We start from the raw sequence: 14,535 nt of genomic DNA on the forward strand, positions 1-14,535 counted from the left end.
CAATTTCTTCGTCTTCGTCGTTTGTGTAGTGATGATCTTGATTTTTCTGTTAAATGTTCTGAGATGCGTTCCTTCTTCCTTAAGCGTAATTATCCTGCTCATGTTATTGATCGCGCCATTCGTAAAGTTTCTACTATTGATCGTACCACCGCTCTCACTCCTCACACTCGTCCCTCTAATGACCGCATTCCTTTCACTCTTACGTATCATCCTATTAACATTTCCATTAAACCCATTGTTAACCGCAACTTTTCTCTGCTTGACTCTGATACTCGCACTTCTGCTATTTTCAACAACCGCCCTCTCTTTTCCTATAAACGTGATCGTAATCTCCGTTCTTTCTTGGTCAAGGGAGTTCTTCCCTCTAACAAAGAACCTGGTACTTTTCGCTGTTCTCGTAAACGTTGTTATACTTGTCCTCACATAGTCTCTCACACTTCTGTTGTCGGTCCTAAATCAACTGTTAAAATCACTGACCATTTTGTTTGTACCACTTCTAATGTTGTATATTGTATTAAATGTACCCGCTGTAATCTTTTGTATGTGGGCGAGACTGGCCGCCGTCTTGGTGATCGCATTTGCAATCATCTTTATGATATTCGCAATAACGATCCCACCAAACCAGTTTCCCGCCATTTTAATCTAGCTAACCATTCTCTTTCTGACTTCATTGTTTTCGGTCTTTCTTTGCTTAACGGCAACAATGATTGTCGCAAGACCAAAGAAATGCGGCTTATTCACCTATTGGGCACTCTTAGTCCCAACGGGATTAATGAACGCTTTATTTTCAACTAACCTTTTCTTTTGTCTTTTGATTGTTTGTTTTTGTTTCCTTGCCTACCTTGCTCTCATTGGTTTCTTTTGTCTTATTCTATCATATATACACTCCTTTCTACCACTTCTTTCTCTTTTACTCCGACGAAGGACTAGCGTCCGAAACGTCAGTAAGTTTTTTCATCTTTTCACGGTGTATAATTTACCTTTTCATCATTACTGTTTCATTAGAAACACCGACGCAGCTCACACTAGTTTTTAGCTAGTTATATCTTTTTATGACTAGTTAATATTTTTTCCTTTATTTCATTATTTTTTTCGGTCGCCATCTACTTTGGTACACGAGGGTATGTGGAATTCGTTATTATCTTACGAGTCAATATAGCTGGCGCTCTCAGTCCGACTTTCGTTTCTTCACATGACGTTACAGGTCTTTTACATATAAGAGCAATAAAATAATACGTTTTGATGTACACTCTGACATATACTAATAATACAAAAATAGAAACCACATATATGAACAAGATAAACAAATGGAAAAATGAATAATGAAAGTGAAGGAGAGATGATAAGGTCTGACCAATCACAGGTGTCGTTGTAAGGATGTTTGTCAGGGGTTAGTATTATGGTCTGGCTCCGTCGCATTCCACAGAAAACAGCGCGAAATATGGCGACGAAGTGGGTTTTACGAGAGCCTTGTCGGACCTCTCTTTAGGGATTCAGCTCCATTTAGATATACTTGAACTAAACAAGTTCAATTATTTTATCAAAATGGACTCTTCTATAGCGAAGAAAACGCAAGAAACCTTAGGAAAGGTTATCAAGAAACCACCATTAACGGAGAAACTCTTGAGCAAACCTCCATTTCGCTTTCTTCATGACATTATAACCGAGGTAGATAAAATAGCATTTTGTACAGTTCTTGTGTGTTTAAATGGAGCCGTTTAATAGCTGTACATATTTTTAGGGTTATCTTTTCTAAGATGTAGTTTGGATTCTCTCAGGTTATGAAGAATACAGGGGTTTTAAAAGGTCTTTACACAGCAGACGAGATGAACTCTGCGAACGTTAAGGTTTGTATAAGAGATTGTCATTTTAGGCTTTTTTGTTTGTGTGCCTTAGTATATCTGGTTTTTCTGGTATTTTTATTAAACATAACTGTTTTTCTTAGGAAAAGGAAGCAAAAATTGCCTTTCTTCAAAAAGTAATCGACGTAGTTGGTAAGTTTTCAACCAAAGAATACTAGTTGTTTTGGTTGCTATGGTCGGTTGTCAACGTTAAAATCATTAAATTTAAAGAAGCTGGTTACTTGAGATGCAATAGTTAAGCATAAAACTGCTTCAAAAAATGAATTTTATTTTCAATATATCAAGTTCAAGTTTTTTGGAGCAATAGCTATACTGAAGACCGTTTATCTTCGTCTTAAATTTGGATGGTCATCGATGTTTTGATGTTGATGATTTGAGACTTGTACCGAATTTAAAATTTAGGTCTCCTTTAAAAATTTGTTTTTGTTGACTGTTCTTATCAAATGCTTTATATTTTTGGTCTATATTTATAAGTTTTCCTCAGTCACATAAACGGGGATCATTGTTTTACAATATGCTGTTGCAGCTGTTTTTGTAGTTTTATCTACCTAATAGTAAGTTTTAGATGTATTTTTCTATTTAAGAAAAATGTTTCCTTTACCACCTTCATCAATGTCACCAATGATTTCTAATTTCTAATGTTTACCATAAAAATTAACTTGACATCAATTCAGGGCATGAAATAAATGCTCGCAAACTTGCCAAATGTGAGTGAAATTTTTTATTTAGTAAGTAAGAAAAAATTAACAACACGTAGCTATGTTTTGTGAGCATAACCAGAGTCCAGAAATTGTAGGACTAAAAAGTTGAGAGCCTGCATTAAGTAATACAAGTCATTCATTGCGATCAAATGCTAGTGACTTTGAAATTTTTGCTAGTGAAAACAAAACTTACTATCAAGGTTTTGATAGTGGGTTTAAAAGTTAATTTTGTACCCTGATCATAATAAATATCAAAAAAACCTGGGGAATAATCCATCCTGGAAACAGGACCATAGCGAGGTCTTAAATATTGGGCTGCCCTACATACCATAAACAGGGGATCTATGTATTAGTAGAACTAAAATTTTTTGTGTCCAATATACAGTACTTACAGCAAAAATGATACCAAGGCATTCCGATAGCGAGCGATAAATGACTTGACAGCTGTTTCCCCCCTCGGGGTGGGGGGGAGGGGGAGAAGGGGGTTGCTTCCACATATGGACTAAACAGGGATGATCTGCTGAACAGGGTATGGTTTTTCGAGCTTCTTGACATAAACAGGGTATGCAATTTCACTCAAGTTCCAAGTTCTTCCTGAGTTTCATGCCATATTCAGAGTTTCTATTTTCGTATTGACCAAAGCTGGTTATTATGGTTGTAAAAAAAGTGACATGTGAGATGACATGATAATTGAAACAGGAACTCAGTACAATAAGTTATATTTTTTGTCATGAACAGGTTCTACAAATTTGAGTTTTTTTTTGTCATAAACAGGGTACCCCTTTTAGAATCCCAGCGGAACACCCCTACCCAAATTCTGGCGGAGTACCCCCCTGGGGGTTTTCCCATGCCTTTCAATAAACCTGGCTTTGCTCAATGAACTCAGCCTGCTATAAATTTGAGTGGTGGAAGCTAAAGCACCAGACATTAATTGAAGTCGGTTAAATCAGAAGCATGAAATAGACTGTAATTCCCTAAACTAAAGTATACTCATATATTTGCTAAAAAGTTTTTTCTGTTTCCAAATCTTTTTTACTTTTTTCTTTTTTCATTGTAGTAATTGCTAGTGGAGTAAGACTTTCTGTCAAACCAAGTAAAATTGTTGCAGGACATGAACCAGAAAAAACTAATGAACTACTTCAAGAACTTGCAAAAATTGTTATTAGCAAGGTTGGTATATAGTATAGTGTTGAAATTTTAAATACTGTAACTGAGATATGTAGGAAAATAGCTAGAGAAGTTTTGAGAAACGTCTTAATACAAGCTTAAGTCAACAAAAAATCATTATCACTGCAAAATCATTGTCTGGTCCAGCTAGAATGGAACATATGAAGCAGAGAGACTGAAAGGTATGCTGGAAAATGACATTATTATCCTCAGATGTATTCAGTTGAAACACGTAGTCGACATATGCGTTAAAAGTGTCCATGTTGTTTGTCACTGCAACAATTTATAAACATTCCATGAGTTGTGTCACTAGATACATCCAATTATTAATGCACATACATGTACTTTCATGTGCCATTGTCTCAGCTTCTATGTTCAGTATGTTTTGAACCAGACAATGATTTTGAAATTGAGAGTGTACCAATGTATGGGGTATTTTATGACTTACAGATAAATGCAGTAAGCTGGGAGTTTGGGACAGACACTAAGAATGGCTTCAAGGGAGACAAGTCAAATTTTTGCCTTGCTGGTCTTTTTGACCAGTATTGTTGAACCAGAAATGTGGTATTAAAACTAATTTGGTTGATCATACTGAAACAGCCATTATTTTAGCCCTGTATAATAAACCTCAGACGTAGAATTTTAAAGTTCTTTATTTTATCCAGAAAAGTACCAATGATGCAGTGAAAACAGTACTGAGTGGAGGCAAACCAGGCAAAGGATCTGCGTAAGTTTTTTTCTTATGACAAACCACATTTTTATATACCAAGTGTCAAAGTCAATTTTCTTTCTCTTCTCATTGGCCAAGAGCTGAGGGTGCCACATGATAGTCATAAAATTCCAGCATACATTTTGACCAGACAACATTGCATTTATATTCCATGGGAATAACAATACCAGAAGTGATTTCACTGAAAATTTAAGTTTTTCTAATTTAAAAATAATGATAACAAAATATATAATATATATTGCTTTGTGTTCTTTGACACTTAGTGGTATATAACAAAACTTCGCCTCAGTCAAAAAGTGTTAATTGAGACACCGATAAAGTCTGAAATGACTATTGTCATAATCATTGCCTTTTTTCTACTGAATTTTCCAGAGATGGGAAAAGAAAAGAATCAAGATCTAGTAGCAAAGATCGAGAGATATCAAAAGAAAAAGAAGGGGAAAAGAGTGCTGAACGTGGAAGTGGGAAAAAGGTATCGTATTGTGCCGAGCCTATATTTAGTTAAAATTTTTTTAAAGGTTAAAGGTCATTTCATTCAGTCATGTTGTTATCACTGATTATCATTTCTGAACTCATGATATTTTAGGCCTAATTCTCACAACATACAGCTGTAATACTGCATACATAGTGATAATTGTCTTTGCTAACCTTAAGAAATATGTTACGCAGCAGGCATACACAATTTAGAAATGTAAGTACAATCCCATGCATGATTGAGTATACTTACTGTTTATCAGACCTACCAGACCTAATAAACAGCTTGATTTATAAATTATCAACTACTTATTACTTCTTGTTTTTTCTTGTTGATGTTTTTTATCATGTGAATATATAGGAAAGTAGAAAAAAAGATGGAAATGGAGAGGAGAAAAAACAAAGGGAAAGTTCAGCTTCCAAAGAAGATTCTGGTAAAAAGGAAAAAAGGGATACAGAACGAAAGGAAAAAAGAAACAGATCGCAGGAAAGGGAAAAGGAGAGGGAGCCTGAAAAGGTACAATGACATTTAAATGAGCCACAAACTGAATATTTCTTCAGTGGTTACTATACTATACATATAATTAAACTATACTCTAATTTAATAGGTGTTTCTGCTCTATATAAAATATTTAAGATATAAATAATGTTGCATCATCTAACTTTTCTCACAGAAATACAGTAGGGCTCAGGGCTCGAAATAGCGGCCTGCCAATGCCCAAATGCCAGGCCAAATTAAGGTTTTGACAGGCAAAAATAATTATGAACTGCCAAATGGATAATAAAATTGCAGGCTAAATTTACTGGACATGATCTTTCACATTTTGTTTATCTGGTGATCGTTCCTATTTACAAATGAATCTCCTCCATATCTGTGAATATTGATTCGGGAGTCTGAAAATTGTGTAATTTTAATTTGTGGGAAGTCTTGTCTATTTCATGTGGCATGCCATAAAAATGAATAGCCATTCAAAATTTGTTTAACCGGTCAAAAATAAAAAACAGTGGCAAACCAATTTTTTTTCTATTTTGACCCCTGCATCTAGACCTTGCTCATCTCTATGAATTCTTGAAGTAGCTCAGTCATTTGTAAGAGATTTTTTCCTGGAATAATAGCTTGAAAAATCATAATTGACATTTTATATTAAATTGTTGGTGCTGTTATTTATTGTATCAAGCATATAAATTTTTTATTAAATTACTGAAAAGGAAAAAAAATCATAAGAATTTATTTGGCATTTTTCTTGTATCATGCAAGAGAAATATGTTACTGTTAAAAAAGCTGTTTGTTGTAAAAAAAGTATAAAGTTCAAGCCTGACACTAAAACTGACATCTCTAAAACTGATAACTTTGCTTATGAACATAATAATTCTTCTTTAAATATTTATCATTATTTTTCAATAAACAGCCATCAAGAACAGATGAAGACACGCCTGATGGAATAGATACTGGTCTGATTGATGGAAATCTAGAGGTTAAAACTTATGGCAACTACCTTAGTTTATTGTGTAGTCCTAGAATCTATCCCTGGCACACACCCCCCCCCCCCTCCAACCCCACCCTGCCCCTCCCCCTACACACACATACAGAGGAATTTTGAATTTCCGAGGAGCAGGGGCTGCTAGAGAAATAACATAATTATGAAGTTGCTAAGGAAGAAAATTTAAATTTCCAGGAGTAGGGGTGGGGGGTCTTTAAAAAAATTCCTCTGTGGGGGAGAGGGGGGAGGTATGGATAATTTCTGGAACTAAACATTAAATATTTTCTTCATTATCATTTATTACACATGATTAGCAAAGGCTTGGTTAAATAAAATTATCATAAAGAAATAGGCACAAAATAGAAGTCTGATCTAGAAAACACCTAGCACCTAGTAAGGAAGGAAGACTGCTTATTAACTTAATGCTCTCTATGTCATCGAGTTGCATCGAAGCTAGAATGACACATAAGAAGGAAGACTGCTTTTAGTTCTACCACTGTCTTTTAATTTAATTTAGTTTACTTATCAAATAAATATGTCAATTCTTTATTGAATTCATTAGTTGGAAATTTACTAGAAAGTAATTATCTTCAAACCTTTAACTTTAGGAAAGTGAATCACAGCAAAATCTTATTCCAAGACCTTCTTCTGCCAAAGGGCAAAGGAGAAGACAGCATGCTGATGATGAAGTAGAAGGTATGTCTTGTAAACCAGAAATAACCTGTTTAACTGCCAGACTTGATTGTCTCTTGCAATCACAGTTACAGTTCAAAAAATGCTCAGTGAAAGGCAATAGCACCCTTCAAAGTTCCCTGCATCAAAGCATGACGAACGGTGAGATTGCAATGATAGAGACATGCAAATAATATTGTTAAAGGTGTTAAAAAAGGCGTCTGTCTTTGCAAGCTCACCGTTTGTCTGGTTTCGATGCAAAGCCACAACTACCTTCCAAGATGGCACAGGAAACTGTGAAAAGGACTTTTTGAGGGTAAAACAGCTGGGGAATGAAAATGATAATATTTTTGTTCTGCAAATTCATTTACACCAGGAATTATTGTCAATGTTCCATACTACCTGTAATTTTCCCTGGAAAAATTCTGGAATTTCAGAGTTTCAGTAGTCTAGTTTATCAGTATATTTCATGGATTGTGGTTCTGCCTACTTATTATTACTGTTGCTTTTTTTCCAGATTCTCAAGGTGGGGAAACTGAAGGTAGAGTATATATATTTACTATATCACAAGTGGTTTTTAATTGGAGTATAAGTCTATTAAAGGATTGGTTATTCATTAGTGTAGCATAGGCTACTAAGCACAAAAGAAGCTTTAAAAGAGTTGCACGAGGTGTAGATGCCTAGGAGTCTACAGTATCTTCTTGAGTGCTTACAGATTAAGCAAGCAACCAAGTGCACCCAAAACTCAATGGAAGCACGCTCATCAATGACCAATGCTTTTATAACAAAGAAAAACTGTAAAAAGTCTTTGTTAATCCAAAAATCCAAAATTTTTTGTAACCAAATCTTTATTAAGTACTACATATTACGTAGTGCACACTACTCAATCACTTCAGCATGTACTGTACCATCACGTTTTGGAAGCACCCTCGCGCAGGCTAATTAAACTATAAGAATGTGGAGTATATCCAGGCTATGTTACATGTGGTATAGGCACCAGGTGCCTGCAGAGTCACCTTCGGCTATTGTGAAAAATCTGCACCATATGGTAAGGTGTCAGTAGGTGGTTGGCCGACCACTAACCAACACCTTACCGACCACTTACCAACCAATTACCAACACCTTACCAACACCTTACTGTCATCTTACTGATAACCAGATTTCAGAAATACAGCAAGTTATGAAGTCACCTTCTCTAAAAAGGATCTTTAATCTAGGATCCAACATAATATGAATGCAAATGTTCACTTTAGTCCATTATGACTGTCACGTAAAACTATTATAATTAAAAGTAAATAAACAAAGCATTAATGGTAGTTTAATAGCAGTCTGTTGATTTTATTTTATAGGTATAACTAGTACAGATTCTGTTCCAGCTTCTACAGAACAGATGAATGGGGTATTAAGTTTAATAGCAGTCTGTTGATTTTATTTTATAGGTATAACTAGTACAGATTCTGTTCCAGCTTCTACAGAACAGATGAATGGGGTATTACATGAAAATGAGCTTCCTCAACAAGTTATCCAGAGGTGAGTATTAATGTTCATTCATCTGTGTACAAATAATTTTCTACTTGAAAGAGAAGAACAAAAGGTAAAGCTCTGCATAATATTAGTACAGTTTGTTACTTTCTTATGACCACATTAGTATTCTATTAACCTTCAAATTTTATCAAATACTCTGAAACGATCTGGTAGGCTGATCTTAGTCAGGACGCAGCTAATTCACAGATTGAATTGGAATGTCAGAGTGTTAATTAATTAGGTTTTTGAGGGGGGAATACTGGAGAACCGAGAGAAATACCCTTGAAACAACTAAGGGAGAGATCTAACACACTTGAACCCAAGACCTCTGAGAACTAAATGTACCATGACAAATACCAGTCATTTACATGTCAATTGCCGGCATTTAAGCAATTATAAAGTCTGTAAAGAGCTGTTATCTTGTGAGTATTAATTTTTTCCTGATCATTTCTGGTGGCGAAATGTTTGCTTCAAAACCTGGTGCATAGGCATCTATTAAAAGTAATGCTGATTATCTCCAAAACAAGCTCCGGACACCCCATTTTTCGTTTCATATTTAGAATCAGCATTAAATTTCACTCTAGAAAAATGGTAGTTTAAAAAAAAGTTTAAAATGTTTTCCAAAAGTAGCCTTAGCCTTAAAACTTTTAGAATTCTGTAAAGTTTTCATGATGTTCTCTAGAATTGCCTATTAGTATATGTATTAACTATTTTAATCTCTATTTTGACATTTGGTTATTTATTATTATTAAATTCAGCCGACGAATGGCACGACCAAGCAGTGCCAGACCAGCTCCCCCTAAAATTAAAAAGCAACAAGAAGAAATTGAAGACCAAATAGCAAGGTGTGTTAAAGCATTTTAAAGCAAATAATAATGTACTTGTAATGCAAGGAACTGACATTCTGGATTTTTTTTTAGAATTGGATCAGAAAAACAAAACACTAATGTTATAGTAGATGATGGTAAAGATGATGATGATGATGAGACATTTGTTGTTGAAGACAATCATTCCATAACTAATGACATTGACACAGTAAGTAAGGTAGTGCATAAGTTTGACCAAGCTGTTCAGTGTGCTGTATTTTTAGTGTCAAAGATTTACTGCTGACCTAACTTACTCTGCATCCTGGGTGAAATAAATTATAATTTGTATATATTATTTTGTTCATCCTAGGTTCCTAGCACAGAATCTCTTGAAGACAACAGTGGCCATGGTAAGTAAGCAGGTTGATTTTTCTTTCAATTAATGAAAGTAATTTGTGAAGTTTGCTAATGAGCATGTCTCTTCCCCCCTAAAGGTGGCCTTGTTAGAAAAATTCTTGAGACCAAAAAAGAGCTGGAAGGAAGTAAAGAAGAATCTAGTACAAAACCTGTGAAGGTATAGGAATGTGAATCCTTTTGAAGTTTACAGAATAGGCATTGTACAAGATATTTGTTGCTCAAACTTTCTTTTATTCATAGGAAAAATCTATAATAAGTGATGCTGCCAGAAGGAAAGAAAGAGAGTTAGCACAGAAAGAAGTAAGATTTTTTTTGCTATATATTTTGTTACCATAATTACATGTTATATTCTAAGTTGGGCTCTTTTAACAATCTGTCTTATTAAAGCATGCTGTTGTTTTACCCTCAACCCCACATTGAAAAAAAAAAAGGATCTTACTCAAGGTTAAAATCAAAAGATCTTTTTTACCATGGGCATTAAGTTTTTTTTCATTCCAGACCAATTGTATCATTTTCTTTAGAATAAGATTCTTTGTTTGAGTTGTATCCATATTCATGTGTCTTCTCATGTGCAACCATCAAACCAAGTTATGATTCTCAAAAGAATGACATGACCTGAAATGGAAAGACTTCATGCTCCAGCTAAAGCGTCTATATCATTATATGTTTTGGAAAACTGATTTGAAAATCTAAAGGTCTTATTCCTCTAAATAAAAATCATTGTTCAAGATCTCAATAACCTTGATATTTTGGACAGTTTTGTTACTGCTTCTTATAAGCAGGGAATAATGTGCAGCATTATCCATAGCCCTTTTAACTTGAGTACTTTGTAAACTGTGCTGTAGATCGAAAAACTTCGAGGCAGTATCCAGACCTTAACAAGAAGTGCCAACCCACTTGGCAAAATAATGGACTACATACAAGAAGATGTTGACAGTATGAATAAAGAACTGGAGATGTGGAGAACAGAAAATAAAGAACATACTATAGCACTTAAAAGAGAGCAAAGGTAACAAGAACTGCATTTGACATCTTCATCTTATTGTGATAGGGTAAGGGGGGGGGGGGGGGTGCAAAAATGTGTTCTGTCTAAAAGATTATTTTCAACATTGCATTTTCTTCTGCTGCAGTATTACTGACAGTGAGATCGAGCCGTTGAAGGCACAACTTGAAGGATTAGAATCTGATATCACAGAGATGGTGAGTTAAGGATATGATATGGGGCGGGGTGTAGTAGTAGTTCCCTCATCAAATCTAGATAAAAACCAGGTGCCAAAACTAAATGGCCGTGCAACACATTTTGGAAAGAAGTAAAATGAAATAAATCGTAGGATCTTGTCCTTACAGCATTTGTTTTATTTTTGCTTATTTGTTTGCTTGAGTAAGTTGTTGGTACGTATAAAGGTGTTGTAGGTTCCTACGATGCAATTGCGTGTTCCGACCAAATGTCTTTATTGCGCATCCAACAATTGATTTAATCATCGTAGCCTACAAAATCACTCGTTTGGTTTACTTTCTTAGTAGAGTTAAAAACGTTTTCTTTTGTTTTCGTTCTAGGTTGACAGAATAAGCACAGTCAAATGCAACATTTTGAAAAATGAAGAAAAGATCCAAAAGATGTTGTCTAGTATATCGTTTAATTCCCGATAGCCAATGTTAATTGTACGTACAGTTTGACCGTGTTGTACAAATGTACTATAAAACAAACACACACACAGTCAAATCAAAATAACATACACACCAATGCACTTCCTTAGAGAGCAGGCTCATTCATACAACGGTCTTCAACTGGCATGAAAAACCAAGTATCGTGCTTGAAAAGCTGGGTACTTTTCTACATTGTGTCATTTCCGCTCCAGGGCAGGTCAATATTTTGATGTCTTTAGTTCTTTCGTCTTGAACACGAATTAAGAACTGAAAAAAGCTTAATCTTTTTGCGTGAATTATCAGAAGTCCTAAAGTGAAATAGTTTTTACTCCAGAAAGATAACTTCAAGGGCACTGACCTTTATTCTCTCTTGCCTTTACTTAACTTGAAGTCTCGTTCTATGATCGTCATTTCAGTATATACAGTTTCGGTTAATTTGCACGAAGCCATATTCATTCCCATCAGAACTAAAGCATTTGTTTCTGCCCGTTCAAACTCATTCTGAAGTGCATGAATGCGAGGCTAGCCGGACAATAATATATTGGCGGTTTCAGCCAATGGCATGGCTGCCGCGTGAGAAAGGATTCTAACTTGGGATGAGAGATACATCGAGCGAGACTTTGAGAGGGTCCTACTGTTTTTGTGCATGTTCTTCAGCTTCCAAATATAGCATAACTTCCATACTTTATTGGGAATCAAGGACTGGAATCTCTCACTGCTGTGATAATGTATATTTTTCTCTACATAGCGAATGGTGAAGCATGATAGCGTAACTTTGAAAGGATTTAATTTAAGAAATTGATAAAAACATTCTCTTTCTGCGAAATGTGTACATTTTAAAAATAGGAGTAGAAAAATCTTAGAAACTTAAACTTCATGCTGGCAATTGACCACGTTCAGCTTGCCCATCTCATGCGCTAGGTAATTACCCATACGTGGCTTGCGCATCTTGTGGGTTAGGCGATAAAAATGCCTAGTTTGCGCATCTCATGCGCTAGGTATTTACCCATACGTGGCTTTTGCGCATCTTGTGGTTTAGGTGATAAAAATGTCTAGTTTGCGCATCTCATGCGCTAGGTAATTACCCATACGTGGCTTTGCGCATCTTGTGGGTTAGGTGATAAAAATGCCTAGTTTGCGCATCTCATGCGCTAGGTAATTACCCATACGTGGCTTTGCGCGTCTTATGCGTTAGGTGAAAGAAATGCCTAGTTTGCGCATCCCATGCGCTAGGTAATCGCCAGTCTTTTACCCAGAGCTCCTAGGTCTCGTTCCGAGGAGCTCTGGGTACGAAACTGGGTAATGGTCAATACGTGGCTTGTGCATCACATGCGCTAGGCGATGAAGATGCCTATGGGTGATAACCTAACGCATGTCATGCGTTAGTTCATCACCCATACGTAGCTTGCGCGTGTTCTGGGTTAGGTGATGACCATGCCTATCTTGCGCATGACGTGCGCTAGGTGATCAACCACTTGGCAGCCCTGTCTTGCCAATCTTATGCTTTTCCATACCCTAATGCATTGTTTTAAAGGTATAGGGTCTCCATACCATTTGTAATCACCCAACTCGATTTCAAATTATGGAGTGTTTACTAGTAGATATGCGCTGACAGGTCGTATGTTCTGAGATTTTCCGCTGATTTGGATGAGTAATAGATGTTTTTAAAGGTCATCAAATAAGCCGTGCGCTTTACATCTCAGTAGGAGCCACTGGTCCACTACTAGACAACTTATATAAAACAGTAGTTGAAATAACATTTTTCACATTACCATTCAATATGGCGGAATTCTAATAACGACCTGCCGCGAGTGTTATAAGTCCCAAGGTTCAGACGCATTAATATGGCTATTAAACTGTTATTTATTCTTATCCACTTTCTGAAATATAAAAATACAGAATTGAATAATATTTTGTTGTAGGTGGAATAATATCGTGATGAACGGTTTTTTGAATGAAATAAAATATCTGAAAGCAAAAAAATTAAAATATAAGATTCAGTTTTGTGGATAGCTGTACATGTGGGTCTGCTGTAAATTTATTGTATGAGCCACTGTGTGCGCTTGTATATAGAACTTCTCAGGTTCAGCATTTGAGCACTCGCCAAAAGCATAATACGTCTTGCGATAATCAAAAGCAGTCTCGGAACTTGTCTATTAAGAAATGATCGCCATCAGGAAAAAGGTCACTCTAATACTAGTACTATTACCGAGTTTAAGCATGTTTTTGTGAATACCTACTGAGTAGCAAGCTTTTAAAAGTTGCAAAAATGAGAGAATGTATGAGGTTTGAGGACAGCGTCCGCAAAAAAACACATTCTCTCTCATTTTTACGATATGTTTGAAGCCTGCTAATTAGTATGTATTTGCCCAAACATTCTAAAACTGATAAACGTTATAACATTAGTATGATCTCTCGGCTTCGGCCGAGCTTCCTGATCAGTCTGTAATTCTTCGGATAGCGGTGTCGGGGCTAAAATCGCCTCCGGCGTAGCCGTAAATGCGTTCCGCTGCCATACGACGGTTCAGCACTCGATGTCTGGAAGTATGGTCCTTGTTTGATGAATCAAAAAGTAAAAATCCTAAAATCATATTTCCATACCAGATGAACTTTAAAAGAGATCGATTTAGAGCTGTAACCAGGGGTCTTGGGGGATAGGTGCACAGGGAATGGGATTGGAATTATGGATCTCCGCTTAACTAACAGCCGTCTTGAGAGGTGGTACGACGTTCCAAGGATTTGCAGAACCAAAATTGAAATAAAATAAATTTTTAAAAAGGTAAATGATCGATCCAATAACTAACCTACAACTGCAGGACAACAACAACAAATCCAATAATGGGTGAGCTAAGTTTAAAAATACTACAATTTGCAGATGAAAAGGGCAGTTAAAAAATTATGCATAAGTCAGCGGATTACCTTCAGCTTTTACGGGTGCACACAATGCATCCCCAACGACGCTTATCTTACTACTTTCACCACTTTTAGCACGTGCGATGATGGCAATCGAATAAAATGCGTATCCAAACCAATCAAATGTTATCCCGCAACATT

At 35.9% G+C, this 14,535-nt stretch overlaps 1 protein-coding gene across 1 annotated transcript; it reads left to right on the forward strand.

The window, feature by feature from the left end:
- The first annotated feature begins 1,418 nt into the window (after positions 1 to 1,418).
- Positions 1,419 to 13,392, forward strand: LOC116295474 (intraflagellar transport protein 54). The gene is made up of 19 exons (XM_031703289.2): positions 1,419 to 1,668; positions 1,779 to 1,847; positions 1,946 to 1,994; positions 3,621 to 3,733; positions 4,396 to 4,457; positions 4,833 to 4,932; positions 5,296 to 5,451; positions 6,344 to 6,409; positions 7,024 to 7,111; positions 7,605 to 7,628; positions 8,527 to 8,617; positions 9,370 to 9,456; positions 9,532 to 9,646; positions 9,788 to 9,827; positions 9,912 to 9,991; positions 10,075 to 10,134; positions 10,680 to 10,843; positions 10,965 to 11,034; positions 11,392 to 13,392. The coding sequence occupies exons 1-19, from the start codon at positions 1,546 to 1,548 to the stop codon at positions 11,482 to 11,484; spliced, it is 1,650 nt and encodes a 549-aa protein (XP_031559149.2). The 5' UTR covers positions 1,419 to 1,545; the 3' UTR covers positions 11,485 to 13,392.
- Positions 13,393 to 14,535: the final 1,143 nt, after the last annotated feature.

The sequence above is a fragment of the Actinia tenebrosa genome, unplaced genomic scaffold (genome assembly GCF_029948245.1).
Source record: "Actinia tenebrosa isolate PJP-AT-01 unplaced genomic scaffold, QUT_ActTen_1.0 PGA_scaffold11__36_contigs__length_13525064, whole genome shotgun sequence".
In the NCBI taxonomy this organism is placed as follows: domain Eukaryota; kingdom Metazoa; phylum Cnidaria; class Anthozoa; order Actiniaria; family Actiniidae; genus Actinia; species Actinia tenebrosa.

Bases quoted from the DNA above. Each gene is read 5' to 3' on its own strand.
- LOC116295474 (XM_031703289.2), top strand. From the start codon at position 1,546: ATGGACTCTTCTATAGCGAAGAAAACGCAAGAAACCTTAGGAAAGGTT. The intron at 4,933-5,295 runs GTATCGTATTGT...GTGAATATATAG, and splicing joins AACGTGGAAGTGGGAAAAAG to GAAAGTAGAAAAAAAGATGG. The intron at 9,457-9,531 runs GTGTGTTAAAGC...ATTTTTTTTTAG, and splicing joins ATTGAAGACCAAATAGCAAG to AATTGGATCAGAAAAACAAA.